At 40.1% G+C, this 17183-nt stretch overlaps 3 protein-coding genes across 7 annotated transcripts in view; 1 reads left to right on the plus strand and 2 right to left on the minus strand.

The window, feature by feature from the left end:
* The window catches only part of LOC143341197 (ankyrin repeat and SAM domain-containing protein 1A), a 65506-nt gene extending 64958 nt beyond the window's left edge, over positions 1 to 548 (minus strand). The window contains exon 1 of one of the 2 annotated variants that reach the window (XM_076764336.1): positions 307 to 548. In XM_076764336.1, the coding sequence (XP_076620451.1) occupies positions 307 to 410 (104 nt within the window). In that variant the 5' untranslated portion in view covers positions 411 to 548. The remainder of the gene's footprint in view (positions 1 to 306) is intronic. The other variant, XM_076765144.1, reaches the window with a different exon arrangement.
* A 116-nt stretch (positions 549 to 664) lies between these two features.
* LOC143347598 (transmembrane 7 superfamily member 3) lies at positions 665 to 8315 on the plus strand. Of its 2 annotated transcripts, none has more exons than XM_076778191.1 (8): positions 665 to 878; positions 2250 to 2405; positions 3863 to 4131; positions 5407 to 5578; positions 5667 to 5834; positions 6213 to 6359; positions 7340 to 7600; positions 7800 to 8315. In XM_076778191.1, exons 1-8 carry the CDS (start codon positions 782 to 784, stop codon positions 7898 to 7900), a joined length of 1371 nt encoding a protein of 456 aa, XP_076634306.1. In that variant the 5' UTR covers positions 665 to 781; the 3' UTR covers positions 7901 to 8315. The 2 variants fall into 2 exon arrangements, with proteins under 2 accessions (XP_076634306.1, XP_076633450.1); XM_076777335.1 differs by having other exon boundaries at positions 666 to 878; positions 2070 to 2405.
* A 222-nt stretch (positions 8316 to 8537) lies between these two features.
* Positions 8538 to 17183, minus strand: part of Toy (paired box 6 protein twin of eyeless) — a 51053-nt gene continuing 42407 nt past the window's right edge. For all 3 annotated transcript variants that reach the window (XM_076782896.1, XM_076782887.1, XM_076782877.1), the window contains exon 10: positions 8538 to 16438. In XM_076782896.1, the coding sequence (XP_076639011.1) occupies positions 16350 to 16438 (89 nt within the window). In that variant the 3' untranslated portion in view covers positions 8538 to 16349. The remainder of the gene's footprint in view (positions 16439 to 17183) is intronic.

Consider the following 17183-nt stretch of genomic DNA (forward strand, 5'->3'; position numbering starts at 1 on the left):
TGTGCTCGATTAATAACGGTTAACGCGGAAGTCCATGGAAACGGAATGAAAGAAGGCAATTGAAAACGGCAGTCAATACGGCACGAACACTTTTTCATTCGAACACAATCGTTTTACGAGCAATTCGAAAAGAACGTGACATATAACGCTTATCGTACGGCGAATTGACAGAGAGGGAGTTCGTTTCTCGGTCGATCGGTATAAACAATCGCGTCTCGAATCGGTGTTATCGCGTCAAACGTGAAATAGAATCCAGTAACGACGAAAGAAGCGAGAAAAAGCAAAGTCTGCTACGGTGACACCCACCTTGCCAGTGGACCACTCCTCTTCGCTCGTTGACCCAAAATCTTCTCGACCACGGTGACATTTCCGCTTCTCGCTGCCTCTAGCAGCTCCTGGTCCTTCCCCATGGTCCATTTACACCGTAATCAAAACCTGGTGTTCACCTGCACACTTGTCAATTTCTGTTTTTACTACGATTACTCGCGTTTCATTGATCCAGCGTGGCCATCTTGTGCCGACTGCGTCGCCACCTCGCGGTCACTTCGCGAACACAGGAGCGCGCGATAGAGAAGAGAATACTGTAGCCCGTAATTATTCGCCGCTTAGAAGAGAGACAGAACGACGCACCCGAGGCTCGATGTGTACCGCGCTCAGGCATGTAGTCGACTATCAAGTGCCAGCTGTTGCGCCGTACTGATTTTCTGTAACTTCACGCCACCTCGGTTCAGCAGCAATTTAATCGAATAAGTGTGTCACGCGGCTCGTAGCGTCGATCGACATGAGTCATAATACTATCAGAGAGATACTGATCTTTCTATTACTTGCCGGTAGCAGTTGGGCCGTGTTAAACAAACCGAATATCGAAGAGCTTACGGGTGAGTACATAACCTCAAACTCCTATTACCTTTTATCTTAATTTTTGTTTCCTAAACCGATACCCTTCATGATTCAACGTTCGTTTTTAACATTGATCCTCGCGTAACGTACAAATTGGAAAATTCGAAATTCTATCGCGTACCAATTCCAGTATTATTGTTTTCTTCGTATTATACGACATAACCTTTCGTACTCTTGATATTCGGTGCTGGACGAAAACATAACATGATTTGAAAAATACAAATTTTATAACATATTATGTTTATTGGAAAATTTTGAAATTCATCAGTACACAGATTCTGTTGGAATTGTTTTTGTAATTACATACGAGATTACCATAACCTCTTACGTTCTTGATATACAGTACTGGATGAAACTATTAACACAGGATATTTTAATTTATCGTTTAGGAAGAACTAGTAACAAATAAAGTGATATAGAAATGATGACAAAAGTTAAATAAGGACTTTGAATATTTGTTCGTTAGTACCCTTCCCTTAAAAGCTTGTTTTAATCTTTTAGGCATTGAGCCAAGCACTTTTTTCATTAACTAAAGTTGAATACTTATTCATTCATAAATGTGTGTTCTTTATTTTAGTTTTCTTCTATGTGCATTGCTTCCCGATTCCTCTGTTTAGTTTATTTCAAATATACTTTATTGAATCCCCGTTCACTATTCCTATTGGTAATTTATTAAATGTGTATTTACTAAGAACTATAACTTAGAAAGAAAGCATTTGTTAACTTGTGTTTGTATAATGTATTTGTATGAATATGACTAAACCAATATAATGTCTTGGTCCGGTGAATCGAGTTTCTCTTTATCAGGTGTGAGCCACAGGAATATATTTCTTGTTTATTATGTGTCATTTATTATACATATAATAATACGAATTAATGTATAAGTAGAAAAAAGTAATATGCAACAAATATGTAAATGTAAAGTAAAGTTATAATAAATACAGTCTTACTTAACAAAATTTATTATATATATATTTATAAATGTATCCATAATACATATTCTGTTTTTTTTTTAAATCCACGTTGTGCAAATAGAGAACGCAATATTTCTTAAATTTGTTTTCCTATGTTATAAAATGTTACACAATTTTTAAGATTCACTTTAATGACCCATTACAAAAAATTAATTTCGTAAAAAATGTAAAAATAATCTATAATACATTTTACAGATGGCAGTGTATTATATAGTGTTGTTCATCCTAGTGTCAATGATAAATTTATCAGTCGAGTAGTTATTGCTCCCAATAGTAAAGTAACTTTAAACATAACAAATGTTTCTACCGAAGTTTCATTTTATATTGCTCAAATTCATACATATCAATATAATGTTACGTTGTCATACACTAAAGATTATCTGAATGATGTCTCGAATAACAGCGTCTTTGGATCGAACATCGGCCTCTTCGTTAGACCAGGTTCAACAATAACGACAGAATTATATTTGAAAAATGATAATGTCCACAGTGTTGACGCTATATTTGTTGCTATTCCTTACAATATGAATGGTGAGTACTCTTTATATTTAGCTTATATAAACACATCGATTTGTACCATATTTTGCTATTATTATACTAACAACATTAAACTTTTTACGAAATTTTAAATTCTACGTTAATAAAAAGTGGGGTAATTTATATACCACTAAAAGTTATAAGAATTCTTACTATATTTGTTTAGACAATGTATCGTACAATTAAAATTCGATCAATTTGAAAGCATATTTAGCCGAAACGATTTAAATATTCGATTTCGATTACAAAATATCTAGATATACTACACCTCGCGATAGAAACTGCTGATTTAGATATTCAAACAAATTTTTCACCCACTTCGCAGTCGAAATCAGTATCCACTATACAGAGTGACCGAATAAATATTGCCAATTTAATTTCTTTATGATAAAATAACTTGAAGAATAGGTTTTTTTAAAATAAATATTGCACAATACAGACGGGATCGTCGTGTGGGTGGTGAAAATTTGTTTCAGAGATCAAAACTTGCAAAGATTAATTTTGATATCCTAATCACTATTTCTAGTATGTATAATAGTTTTAATAAATACATCTACAATAATTTCAAAAATAAACCAGTAATAATTTCTATAAATGTAACTACATATGCGTTTACAAATATTTTGAAAATAGAAAACGCGCAATAACAATTTGATTTGATTTATTCATTTATGAAAAAGTTCTCAACATTACCGGGATGGACGTTACAAGGTACAGTATAGGTTAACAGTAAGTACAAATATTGTTATCGTAGAGTCAGATAAAATTAATGACCATGTAGTTTGACAATCTTGAGATCGTAAAATGGTTTGAGTACTTCGTTAGAGTTGTCCTGAACGATAGGAGCGAGGTGCTAAGAATTCTTATTCGTAAAACTTGTACCTACCAACCAAGCCAATTTTTTACATCGTCTCGTCTATACAGTTGTACAAACGCCGCTTAGTTGTTTAAAGTTATCGATAAGTTCCCTCCACCAGTCTTCATGCTAATTCTTCAACATGCTCTCTGTTTCTCACACAATAAGATAAGTTGTCATAACGTAGATAAAGGAGACGCTCCTAGCATGATTCACAGTTGGCGAAGTGGTCTTGAGGGATCAATTGAATTTAATTCGACTATGGCAAGTCGACGTCGATTAACTAACTTTCTTTGTTCCTCTATTGTATAATATACCTCTTTCGAAATCCAATAAAAAGTTATACTAAAATCAAGAATGCCTTATCTAGGAGCTAGCCTTTATCGGTAAATGATAATTCCGTCTGTGACGTGCAATCATTGTTAATATTTGTTTCTTCGGACGTTGTAATTTTCTAGATAAGCTGGCAATAATTATTACGCCGCCGTTTATATCGTCGATCATTTTCGTATAACGTAGAAAACATCGATAATAAATTCTGTATCGTAAAGAAATGTCAGCAATCTCGTCCAACAGCTCATTGTTCTCTTCGTAGCACCCATACCGGGTGGATGCAACATGGAATTCAATACCGAAATAGCGCCGTACTCGAATGTGACCCTACAGAACACGATAGTGGTAGTCGACGTGCAACCACCCTCGACGCCTATTAACAAGAATCAACGGGCAGATTGTCGCCATAATCCGGTGGAGGTCGAATTCTATCAGATGTTCTTAACCGAGCGAGACTTCAGCATTGATTCTTATTTCATAGCTATCACAAATATGTTGACTGTATCTGATATCGAGCAAAATGGTTGGAAGGTACTTCAACTTCCTCTCTCACGTAACGTAGCAAACACACTTTTAACGTTCGAAAGTGTCAAAATTCTTAATTTAAAATTAGAACGCGATTGGAGTTGGAATGCAATCGAAACACCGCTAATTGAATGGTTATTAATCGATTTAGTCGGGAGCAATTAAGAATTTTAACACTTTTAAATAATTTAACGAATCTATGTATCATTGAAGTCGTTGGAATCGTGCGTAGAATGTTTTCGTAATACATACGTGGTCCTATTCGATCTTGTTTTGACAAACTAAGGTGACGACCGATTTCATTCGATTGTTTGCAAACAGTATTCGATATCTTACGTACGATCTTATCGTTCAGATACGATCTCGTAACGTTTTATGAGTCATTTCAGTTACTTGTCACAGCTTTACAGTGCTCTTGAAACGATAATAGCACGTTACTCTAATTGAGAAATGGCCGAGATAAATCTGATGTATAGGTTTACCGAATTGGAACATCCGACATCCTTTGTCTACAGAACATTTATCGATAATATTAGAATACATCGTTAGGAAATCGTAGAAAATTTGCAGTAAGTCCAAGTAATGTGTCGAAAAGATAAAATCAGTGATAAGACATATAGAAGATTACATGTCGACGCAGTTAATAATTCTTCTAGTTTCTGAAACACAAAATTCGCTACTTAGTCCAGTCGAATTAGACTTTTTATCGAATAAAATTTACAATACAAATTTTATTGCACAAAATTCTCAAAAATAATATAAGCCTTTGATCCTGATTCGATTGGACTGTACCTCGGAATTAAGGTCGAAAAGGACATACTCGTATTGCACTGATCCGAACGACTCTTCTTTACAATAATGCATTTTTACCCAAATCTTACACAGGTTATTCAATTAATTAGTGAAAACAAATATCTTTAAAATCAAATTACAATTCTAAGTCCAGCTGTACTGTTTAGGCACGTTGAGACGTTTTACTCCTACGGTTAGCAATACTGCTATTAAGCTATGTTAATTTATGAACGACATAATTATCTTTCAATAATACAAATTTAAGGTATGGAAAAGAATCATATAATCTAACAAATTTGCAAGTTCATGGCCATCGAGTAACTCAGAAATCTAAGATTTCATCGTCAAATATCTCACTTTTATGTATCGTTTCAATACATTTGCCGTTGTATTACGTTTTCCATCCCACTTTACATCTCTATGAACTTTTTGTGAAACGAAAAGAAATAAGTTCATAATAGCAATGCAACGAAAAATGTTTTCTGGTAGGTAGTAAGTTCCGAAGTATTAACACCAGTGAGACGATTATTCGGTGCATACATCGGAACCGGATCGGTTTACGTCGCAGTGGCCAGATACGGGAAGAATTCCGCAGCTTACGTACCTGGTTTTTCATACGCCTGCAGCCCCTTGCTTGATCCAGATTCCTGTAACATATTATGTACGTACAACTTCATCAATTTTTACCGCTATTATCGTCATCGTGAAAATCAGATCGCTGAAGTATCCTATATCTTTTTATTTTTTAGATGAAATTTTCCCACGATTTATCTGCGCTGGTTGCTTCTTCCTGGGGCTGTACTCGTTCTACGCATGCTACGATACCCTTTGCAATAAACTCATACCTACATTTTTCACTGGAACCGTGTTCGGTTACATTGCAGCAGTTAGCTTCATGGACAATGCCGAGATATCGGGTAAGTAAACAAATTATAATTTCATGAATCGTAAATACAATCGGTGTATTACCAGATCTACTTGGTTATTAGTCTATGACAGTATATTAATAACAGGAAATAAATAACTTTAAAAATTATGACCATGCGAAAGTGTCGCGCGCTACAAAGGCAAAACTTATTTATTTCATATTTTTAATCGTTAACTCGAGTTTTGCAAGACAGTTTTGGAATTTTTTATACAATTATCTGAAGAAATATTCCATACAACCCTAGAATGCCTTTGCCCAGTACATTGAGAGTAAATAAAATGACGTAAAAATTCGATCGGAACTCACCCTGTTCGCTATATTTACAAGATAATTCTATTGAACGAACGTGTCATTTTGTTTGTTTCAGCTATCATCTCGATCGGTCTACTAGTGGGCCTCTGCGACGTAATTTTTTGGTTGCTTTTCATAACAACTCAATCATGCATGGACACGGCGATGAAGGGCATCAACCTTGGATTCTTCGTTATGTGTGTCACCTACATCTGTTTGCCAGGTAAATGCGTTCTGATCTCGAGCATTAATTAAACGACCTTTTCTAAATATTCTGATCGGCGTATCAGAATTTCGTTCAGTGTCAATCTCTCTGGTCCGCCAATCTATACACCGGCGGTCTCGAAGGCAAACGCGTGAAGCGAGAATAAACGTATCCGGAAATAAAGTATTCCGTACGCGCGACCAAAGAAAGAGAAAGCTCACGAGGGGTTGTAGCAAATTATAGGAAAATAATGAAAGCCGGCTTAAAAGCAGAGAGAAGTAAAGAAAAGAGAACGATAGAGCGAGAGAGCTCGCTGCCCCGAACCGAAGTTAGTTCGAGTTTGGCGAAGGGATGAAATACAGTCAGAGTCCCCCCTGTAGCTTTTATCAATGTTGCCCGCTCATGCGGAAACTTCGGCTGCCGAATCCCCCATGCAACAGCAGCAGGCATTCGAGTTGCCTCCTACCTTTCACACCATAACGCGGCAACCACCCTTGCATAGACGCGCACGCGCGCGATCGCGCGACCGAAAAATCGTCGCGTGCAGACAGCCACCCCTCAACTCCCACGAACCGATCTGACCAGCTTGGAAGATTCACATTTACCTAATTGTGCCCCCGTATTTATTTTGCGCTGGGTCCTATTTAGATTACACGGTCCGTGCATGCGTAACTGCACCGTGTATCGTACCGATCTACCCTGTCGACAGATGATCGGCCCGTTCGCCCCCTGCTGACTCTCTCTTTCCTCTACGGCACAGTTTAATCGCGTCTTCTTAGTTGATACGGGGTGCGTCAGAATGATTAGCCGAAACTTTGGCTACGTACGTTCTTATTTTAATGATTCCTCCAACCATTTCGCGCTGTCGTATCGCCTGCCATTTTTTGTAAATCTATTTTTACAAGCGATCCCTAAAAATTTCCAATAATATTTACGGTCTAGCGAATCCCCGTGAACACCAACAAAATGCTCAGTTTGGTTTCCATTTTCTTTTCCAGCTAGCTCTGACATAGGAGCGAATAATTGGTTCTTGGCGTCGATGTGCTTAATGGTGTTTATTATCATAACTTTCATCACGTTCGTATCGGGTAGTATTATACCTGCGATTACTCATGTAATATTTTCGACGTACATGATGATCTTGCCGCTAGACTATTTAATTGGCTCTTCCCTGAAATACACCATCATAAATGTCATAAGAAGACTCACCGTTTCCAATTATGATATGGCTGTTGTTCAACCTCCGGTTCAAGGAAAGGGTACGTTTGCTTTCATTGTTACTGTACAGAGCGTTCCACACGATTTAAACAAATTAGATATTTCTTCTCGTTGTTCTGCATATAAAAGTCATAGTTGCACCAATTTGAATTTGTTGTATCCACGTTTGAAAACAAGCTGCAGCTTGTACCAGTTTTTAGAATCATCCTGTGTATTATTATAGCAACATTACATTTTCAGATATAACATTGATCGTGTTTTGGGTATGTTTGGCACTGTTTCGTGTGTTGAGAAATTTTAGTCACTTTGGCAGTTTAAATGGATACTCTAATTTAGAGTGACAGTTATTGCGAAAAGAAGCAGAAACAAAAAAACTACCAACTAATACTTAACATTTAAAAAGTTTAAATAATAGTTATTTTTAATCTATTTAATATAAGTTGCCTAGGTAAAAACGATACTACACTATACATATACAACATTTATAATTGATGGAGTAATATTCACAGAATCGATCGATTTTGAACGATCGTATCGTAAAAGAACATGTATCTTAGTACAAGAAAGATCTGAAAACAAGCTTTATTGTACTGTGCATTTTATTGAATGTGCTTCCTTCAACTAAAGACTAAACAATGAACTAGATTTTAAGAACAACAGAAGTGATCTAGGCTGATATATATATATATATATATATAACCTTATAAATAGTTCAGTTTTCACTGAATTTGTATAATATAAAGTGTGTTCTAAATATTGTTGATGAATTCTTTTCTTCCCTTATTCCTCGTTTGAAAAAAAAATCATAGAATTCACTCCCGTACTGTCTATGATTTTCCTATTCACGGTAAATTAAACATTTCTATAAAAAAGGTATCTTGTAAAAAGATACATTAAGTGAGTTAACAATGAGCAACGTTGTAATTTTTACAAATTTGCACGTATAATTGGGTAAAGGATGGAGGGGTGTAATTTATCAAAAACTATAACAAGGGACTTGCGTTGTCATTAAAATGAAATAACATTTATTGAATCGAGACAGTGACACCTAACAGTGGTTCTATATCCTACTACTTACAATCTTAAAGGTAATCACAGCAACAATATTATCTCCATTATTCACAACACTTACGTAGATTACTGTCGCAATAATATATTATTCTCGTTAATAAATTTGTTAATACTCATACACTGTATTCGTTATTAGCAATTATTATTACAGATAATAAGAAAACTTGCGTGACCACTTCCGCGTCACAGGTTGATCTACGAAGATTCACGGACGCGAGTGATCGTTTCGATGCAACCTAGTCCGTTTACAACTATATCGTTGGTATAGTCGTGTAACCAAATACTGTCGAGGTTCAATACTGCTAACGAAATGGAAATTATTAACGTTCTTTTTTTCTTTTCGTTTGAATACACAGCCTGTTGAAACAAAAAAAAAGGAAAATATGATACCAGCGTAAAAAAGTCCAACATCTCGAATCCATTCCGTTCAGTAAACGTCAACGCGATTTTTTAAACTCCTTGTCATCGGTAACTTCGCTTTTCTTTTTATAACAAACGATCTCGATCGTTGGGCGTCTTCGTTCTCTCTCGACGAAACGAACAAAGACGTTCGACGAACGATCTGATCGATTTCTTTTAAAAAATGGTGGCGAGCAACGCGAGAGGAGCCATCTTGCACGCTAAGCTAGTCCAATATGGCAACTCAGTCGATGTTACAAACACTTTGCACCGACTCTGTCGTTTTGTGCGCCAAACATGCTCGGAATATTTCGCGCAGGCTGTAGAAAATCGTTTTAAAATAATTCGAAGGAACGGAATACGTATTTTTACAAGCGGAACAGTAGGAACTTAATATCGAAGCGGGTCTCGAGCCTTTTGTTGCTCGATTAAGGGTGTCAACGAGGAAGTGGTACATGCGGATCCGAACAAAGTGTACGTTCTCGAAACGCTCGAGAAACCAGTGTGCTCCGCGAGGGATTCACTCCCTCTGTTGCGGTTGCTTTGTTTTCGTTTTCTTCCAAAAATATAAATTTACTAATGTACAATCCCCGTTCACCGTGTCTGCGTGTGTATGTATGTATGGGTATCGATGCGTGCTTTCATCGCGTAAAAAACGTTCGAACGAATTTGTACACCTGGTATCACGAGACGCTGTGTTTCTTTCCATGCAACAATATTGCAACGCTTCGCGAAACGTCGTTCGTTCGTGCCTTGTCTCGATGCAATTACACGTGATTATGCTATTGACTGCTGATAACTCGTTATAGTTCGGTCTCGTCTACAATCGATTTCACGCGACGTTCCCGACGTATTCGCAGAAGGGATCATCGAGAGGATCGTCCCCTATCCGCGAACCGCTGAAATCGCGAAATCTAATAAACAAGTGGCTCTGCTTGTAACACTCATTATACGTATGCATGGATGCTCGTGACGATTTATTCGTGGAGGGAAACGAATGTGGTCAAAGAAGAGTCCTGGAACGGTCGAAGTATCGAGAAGATAAAGACAGAGATAGAGAGAGAAAAGGGGACTGAGTATTATCGGAGTCACTGATTTAACACCGTTTCTCCGCATCAGGTACGAACCAGCGACGAAATTTTATCGACTAGCGAGCGCGAGTCGCGAGTAAACGAATAAAAGGGAGAAAGACAGGGAGCGAATAGGCTCGTTGTTCTAAAGAGCATCAAACGCGACTACGTAGTTCTAAGAAAGATTGGCAATGGAGACCGAAAAATTAGAGATGGAAGGTTGTATTACAAAGACTGACAAATATGCTATTATTCGTAGCGTAGTGTAAAGTAAAGAAAGTATAATTGTTATACTTTTTGATGGAGACAGTTTGAATAACTATAAATACTGCGTATGAAGATTTCGAATGATTTCTCGCGACAACGTTTGCCCGTCTTTCCGTCACCTCGGACGATCAACTCCCTTTTTCCCTTCCTTTTACCGCAAACGCGATTAATTACAAATTTTATATCGCGTAAAAAACCTTGTCTGAGGTAGTGCATATATATCAAATTACCCTGTACCGTAATTTTCCCATTTTCGCGATACTCCGTGCGATACTAGCGCCACCGGAAATTCACTTTTTCACGGAAACTCGTCTTCCGTCTTCGTTCGATTGGCCTCGATTCACCCCGCAGCAAAATTATTTTTAAATCGTACTTCCTCGCGAGGATCTTCTTATTTAAAGATCCCATATTCCGGGGATGAATCGACTACGAGATTCCGAAGGATAGTTCATTAGAAATAAAATAAAGGATACTCGTAATGAACAGTCTAACATTAGTATAATTTACTAATTGCAATGGTAAGAATAACATAAGATAGACAACAGCTATATCACTAAACAATCGTTTTATATTTATTTTGCACAATAATTTTGAGGTTGCAGTAACACTTACAATAATAATAAATATTTACATTAACGGGAAACCAATCATTTTCTTTTACAAGAAATTCGTTATTCGTTCGGAACCGGTTAACGACCTCTAAAAATTACCCCTTTTCCAGTTGTACCGACAGTTACCAAACACCCTGTGCATCGATCTTTAGTTTTTAAATAAATTAGTCCACGTATTCCCGTAAAAAATTCTGATTCTTTTAGAAAGGAACTTAAGATCGAGGCCAGATCCAACGAAGTTATCAGAGCCCTTTCATCGCGTTTCAACATCGTACAATACTGTCGTCCTCGCGACGCGACGTTCTCGTTCCGAAATCCGTTCCAAGACCTTGCTGGCGAAGCGTGAAACGTACATTACCGTACGTTCGTGCTGCAGTGACTCCGGGGAAACGATGAGCGAATAAATGTAGGCTCAGGTCGCGTCAATAACACCGTACCGGCGATAGAACAGCTCCACCCGCTGTCTTTTCGCCGGCAGTGGAACCCCATCGTTCGCTTCCGGTCCAAGGGAGAACACCGAATATAGGGGCAAAGAGTTCTTGCGTGTACGATCTTCTATGAAGTGGTACGATCGAACGGCACCGGAATTACCGTCCCCCTTACCTACACAGTATATACAACAGCGTGTCGACGATTCTTTCTAATGTACATTACAGGCTAAGAGTAGTAACAAATGCTATTTTACAATCGACTTTATACAGAAGATCGCCGGACAGTGCCTCGGATCGCGAGAAACGAGGCAGTCCTCGAATCGAGACAACGACACCGCGTTACCAGCGAAACGCGTATCGTTTCGATCTGAAACGAACGCCTACAAACGGTTACGCTCGGTTCGAACGATTATTTGCAACCACGGGCGCGAAGAAGGCAGACTTCGATATCTTTCGAATTTGAATTTAACGTATTTGAGTTCTGAAAGCCTCGGGGAGACCTCCAAACTGAACTCGTAAGTGTAGATCGTCGCGTTAGTAAAAATAATCAGTAGTCAGGGTCGACGCGTGGTCAGACACGATCAGCGAATCAGCCGACGATCGCGAGAGATTGTTGCAAATATCGTCACTGGCCAATCCGGTGATATATATAATCGTTGTAACCGAGCGTAACACAAAGTGACATTCTTCTCGGTTATGTTTGCTCGATATCCTTATCTTCGACGTCTTTCTGGTTTCCGTTCTTCGCGATCGTTTTGCGACGTCCCTCTGCTCGTACGGCGATCGTTTAACGACGATCCCGGTTACCAGCTACAGATTGGATTGTCTTAATCTAGAACGATCGTTTCTGCGCGTATCTCGGGAATTAATGTACAACGCGCGATCGGACGCGAGCCCGGAATCGTTGCTCGTCGCGTCCTGAACGAATGGTCGACTCGACGCTTCGGGAGAAACGCTTCTCTCGTCGAGGTAACGCGGCTGATTCTAAAGCTACGGTTCCCCTGAACCCTTCGTAAAGTCTGCGAGAAAGAGGGTCAACTTTTAACGGAATTATGCGCGGAGTCCGTTCGAACGCATCCTGTGAGAGCGCAACGAACGCGAATCGATTCTGTTCGTTCGACGATCCAACGCGACCGGGACGCTTCGACAAATTGCCGACCCGAGGAGACGATAACGGATTAAGATTATTGCTAACAATTTGCCAAAACTTTTCTTGTCGTTCGAACAGAAAAGTAATTTTTATATGGAATCGACGAGACAGGGTTGTTGAATTTTAGAAAATATATAGAAATTATGTTTTGATTTGGTAGGATCGTTTGTGCACAATATAATACTGTTTCGATAATAATTTGCTAATAATTTGATATTGGAATTACGATTCGTGCTTGTCGAGATAAAATCGTATTGAACGTAACCGTGTCGACTGTACGTGGATTTAAAAAAATATATTATAAGCGATGTATCGACGAACTTGTCGAGAATGTAACGGCGAAACAAATGTTTGGACTGTCGGAAACTCTCCGAGAGAAATGTTCGATCGCGGCCACTTTTCTCCGAGAAAAGAACGGTGAAGTGTTTGGTCTGTAAGTGGAGCGTTGTCAGCCGACGCCATATCTGCGAGCAAGCGTGATGGCCGGCCTCCGAAAAAAGCCACCCTCCCGAGGCAGCTATCAATCCCAGCGTTCCCTCCCTTACGAAGGCAGCCTGGCTAGAGCCACCCCAAAGTCTCGCGAGAATATTTGCAGCGGGAGCCCGCCCCCGTGTCCTCGAATCCCTCCGAAATTTCCACGCGATTCGCGGCTGTTGCGGAGAGAAATATTCGTACACGGTCCCCGACATACCGAGTGTTCCGAATTCTCCGTAGAAAAGCGATAGATATTTTTAATTTTTGTAAATTCGATTTGAAATAGAAACTTCTAAATTATAATTGCATTTCTTTGTTCGAAAACTCTGCAGAAATGTTCGAATCGTTCCCTGAAACTTCCATAGAATACCCTGTGCAACTATCCACGATCGACTTTTTTCATGAATGCCCCTACGCCATTTCCAAATCGAAAACCCGACAAAAAAGTATATAAAAATCGATGTTTCCCAACTTCAAAGACTAGCATTCCAGTTCAACTGACAAATTTAAACTTTTCCGATCGTGGCTAACTACGCTATTGTACCTTTAAAATTCATTTGGCTTTTTTCGTTTCGCTTGAATCGTTCTGGACAGTGTCGCGTACGCCGCGAAACATCGACAGAAAAACACGATCGATGGTGACAGTCACGTTTCTATCAATTTTTCTCGTGGAACTTTATCGAAAAATTCTTCTGCAAAGTGTGTCTTTTAGTCCTAAGACACTTTGTGCCCTGCAGAGACGTAGGAAACACTAACTTTGATAAATATACACGTATGGTTTTCGAGTACGTGTAACGTGTTTTTAAAAATTCAATTCCAATTTTATCCCTGTGAGTTTCTCAAATTATTTTGGCATAGAGAGTTATTAACGTAGTATTTCTTAGGTTCAACGCTATTCGATTTTGTACTCTTGAAAATTCGAGTCTTCGTTTTGACATTCGGTGGATCATCCAACGAACAGTTCCCACGCAACGAGGCTCCGTGCGTTCGTTTGTACAATACTGTCGTGTGTAGATGGATAATATACCCTGCGTGACCCGGGTGTCATGCGTATACTTCTACGACCTCCAGATTTAAACACGAACCGAAGAAGAGCCCTTTGGTAGGAGCTCGACCCTCCCCGATGTGTCGCATTCGCGCAACGATCGGCAGTTTCGTCGATACCCTGAGACGCTTCGTTCGTTGAAACGTTTACCTTTGCACGCGATAGGCATTATTAACCCTTCGCAGACAGGCGCCAAGATATACTCGAATTTTTAGGAATTTTTCGAATAAATTTAAATCCAAAACCAAACCTTATAATTCACGTAAAATACCAAGACTTTTGAGCAGCAGTGTATGTAACAGTTCGTTCGATCGAAGTTTAAAAAATTGCATATACTCCATAATTTTCTATCAATTGCTCCAAGAACGCCTAACGTTCGTTCTCCAAAATGGCCGCGTCCGCGAAGGGTTCGCGCCTCGCGGGTCCGGTTCACCACAGCGAATTAGACTTCGTTAGTAGATCATCGATGAGTCTTTTGTAACGTATAATATATGCCCATAAAGAACTTGTAATGTTGATTAAAAATTCGTCGATGATCGACTGATGCTGATCGATCCTTCGGTGGAACCGGTCCGTAAAGCGTTCGCGCAACAAATTCGCGAGAAACCGCGAGAAGGCTCGGAAAACTAACGACAAAATGAACGATTCGGTGGCGTGTTTTTTTGTCGCTCGAATCGCGAATTCCGAACGCCCGTGTTATTGTTTTCCGGTCACCGAAGCTGGCGTCAGCAGTGGCCGTGCTCGTTGGCGAAATTTGGCGGGCCTCCAACGAGGTTAATTAATCGAGTTAAAGAGGCTCGTTAACCTTTTTTCGACTCCTGTTGCATTCGTTCGTTTAACAGGTTTTCAGGCGCGATTCTTTCGACCCTTTCGTTCCTATGTCGGCCGCGGATTCGCGTGGATACTCAAGGCCATTCATCGGCTGCAAATTACGTCACACGAATCAATGGTTCGTTGGGTTGACCTGTCAAATGGAGTCGAGTGTCCAGTCGAACTGGCGTCTAAATTCCCCAAACTTGTAAGAATTCTATTTTATAGCTGGTGGAAGAAATATCAACCGAAGTGGCAAAAATAGGGGAAGCATCCTAGAGTTAGATTCCCAAGGGTGAAGTTCGTATAGTTTTTGAACTCTGTACAGCCAATTAAGGGCACGTGTAGAGCGGTTTGCATCCTCAACCGCTTAACTTGGAACCTAATTTGCAACTGCGATGAGGTGATCAAATGTACTCCTACGATTATATCGAATTGTTTAGTTTCTCAAGTTTTGAACTTTAGGTTTGACTACTGCTCAGAAGCACAGACTACAAATTTCACTTGTTTTAAAAATAATTTGATGTATTTGTCAACAAACGCGTTGTCACGATACCGAAAGAAGCGAGACACACCTTTGGCGCGTGCAGGGCATTCTTGAGCCGCAGTTGCACGTCTCGAAAACGTGATTCCAAGCTAAGTGGCCCAACCCTACCAGAGTGTGCCTAGAATACCTCGTTCCACTCCTTCCACCAGGCATTCTTACTGACCAAATGAAATAGAATCGTGACTACAATTATGCGATGCAACACAATGTTAAATGGAGACCAAGAGATTCGTCTAGCACGACACTAGATTAGTAATCTAACTCTACATTTATTTAAAAAGCCTCTCAGATGCTAAACTGACCAGTTCCAATTGATTCTTACCTGGAGCAAAATTTCGAGCAACTCCTAAAACAAAGTATTTTATATCACAATAGAAATGTAATAATCAACGCGCACGTTAGATCTTTACATCTCCCCTCGACTTCCGGTTCACCTGCGTCGTCGTAACGAGAGGGTTAAACGAGCGCGAATCGTAAACAGGAGCTAAACGAAAGTAAACGAAGAAGTAAACGAAAGCTCTGCGCGCCCGCGAATCGGCTAAACGAAACGATTCACCCTAGGAGACACTGCTGAAGCTAACGTCGGGCACGGAACCACGGTTTCGTCCCGAGACTCCTGGTTCCTGTCGATCCGATCGCGAGGTCAGCGATTCGTCGGACAGCGGCGAACGCGCGGCGCTACGCGAACCATCTCTGGAAGAGAGCGTTCAGAGAGGATTGATCGGTTCGTTCTCACTCACTGGTGTCGGAGGTGTGCACGGGAGTGGTAGCCGGCGTGTGCGGGGGCTGATGTTGCGTGGGTATCCCGAGGGACGCTAGAAGCGGTCGTGGCACCGCACCAGGGGTGGCTGTCGGTGGCGGCGGGCTCTCCTGGCCTACGAGCAGGCTCGCGGGCGGGAACCCGAAGAGCTGGGATCACTGGAGCCTCGGCCAGTAGTTGCCTGCCAAGTCCGGAGTTTGCGACGGGATCTGCACCGGCACCGAGACCCCCGCTGATATCACGCCTGAAACAGAAAACGCGCCACCCACGTCATTCCGGCGTCAAAAACCAGCGTGGTCGTGCCACTGTCTTGGCAACAAGTGTTCCAATAGTTGGCTGTTAGACAAATTGTCCTAATCGCGATATCTCCATTTCCGCGTTTTAACTAATTACTTCGACGGCATGGCACGTCACACTATCGTCCTTATACAGGTTAGTCGGCCATTTGAAGATTGGACTACATTCATGGGGGTTTTCTCATTTTACGGGGTTAAACAACAACTTATCGAACATTCTTAGTATTTCTACATATTACCCACTAAAATACGCGTTGTTTGTCGTTTGAAACATTAAAATCCCCCAATCCGTTCAGCAGTTATGAGGTTTTAAAGATACGCACGAAATTTCAGGGAAACATGTCAACGTATGGTCAGACATAGTATTTTCGCTAAGGAATTTTTTTCTCGAAAATGCGTAGGATTTCGGGGGTATGTGTAATGACCAAAAATGATTGTAATTGACCACCGCAGTCGAAAATAATATTTTCAGGACAATTTGAAATTTTTTAATTTCGCGATGTGTGTGGTGAAGAGTTTAGTAGCTTCCCGATATTGTACGAGTGATCGAGTGATTTTGGAATCCTTGTAACCAGGTTGGGAGTTGTCGCGCAACACTCGACCCCCTCTTGAAAGCGATACGCAGCGAGAGGCAGCGAGACTGCGCCACTTAGGAATGGAAACGACGACGGGACATCCTCGGAGTAACGAGCG

Source organism: Colletes latitarsis, chromosome 1, assembly GCF_051014445.1.
Source record: "Colletes latitarsis isolate SP2378_abdomen chromosome 1, iyColLati1, whole genome shotgun sequence".
NCBI classification, from domain to species: Eukaryota; Metazoa; Arthropoda; class Insecta; order Hymenoptera; family Colletidae; genus Colletes; species Colletes latitarsis.

Coding starts and splice junctions, on each gene's coding strand:
- LOC143347598 (XM_076777335.1), top strand. CDS start 782: ATGAGTCATAATACTATCAGAGAGATACTGATCTTTCTATTACTTGCC. Junction 6,360..7,339: donor CACCTACATCTGTTTGCCAG/GTAAATGCGTTC, acceptor TTTCTTTTCCAG/CTAGCTCTGACATAGGAGCG. Junction 7,601..7,799: donor ACCTCCGGTTCAAGGAAAGG/GTACGTTTGCTT, acceptor TTACATTTTCAG/ATATAACATTGATCGTGTTT.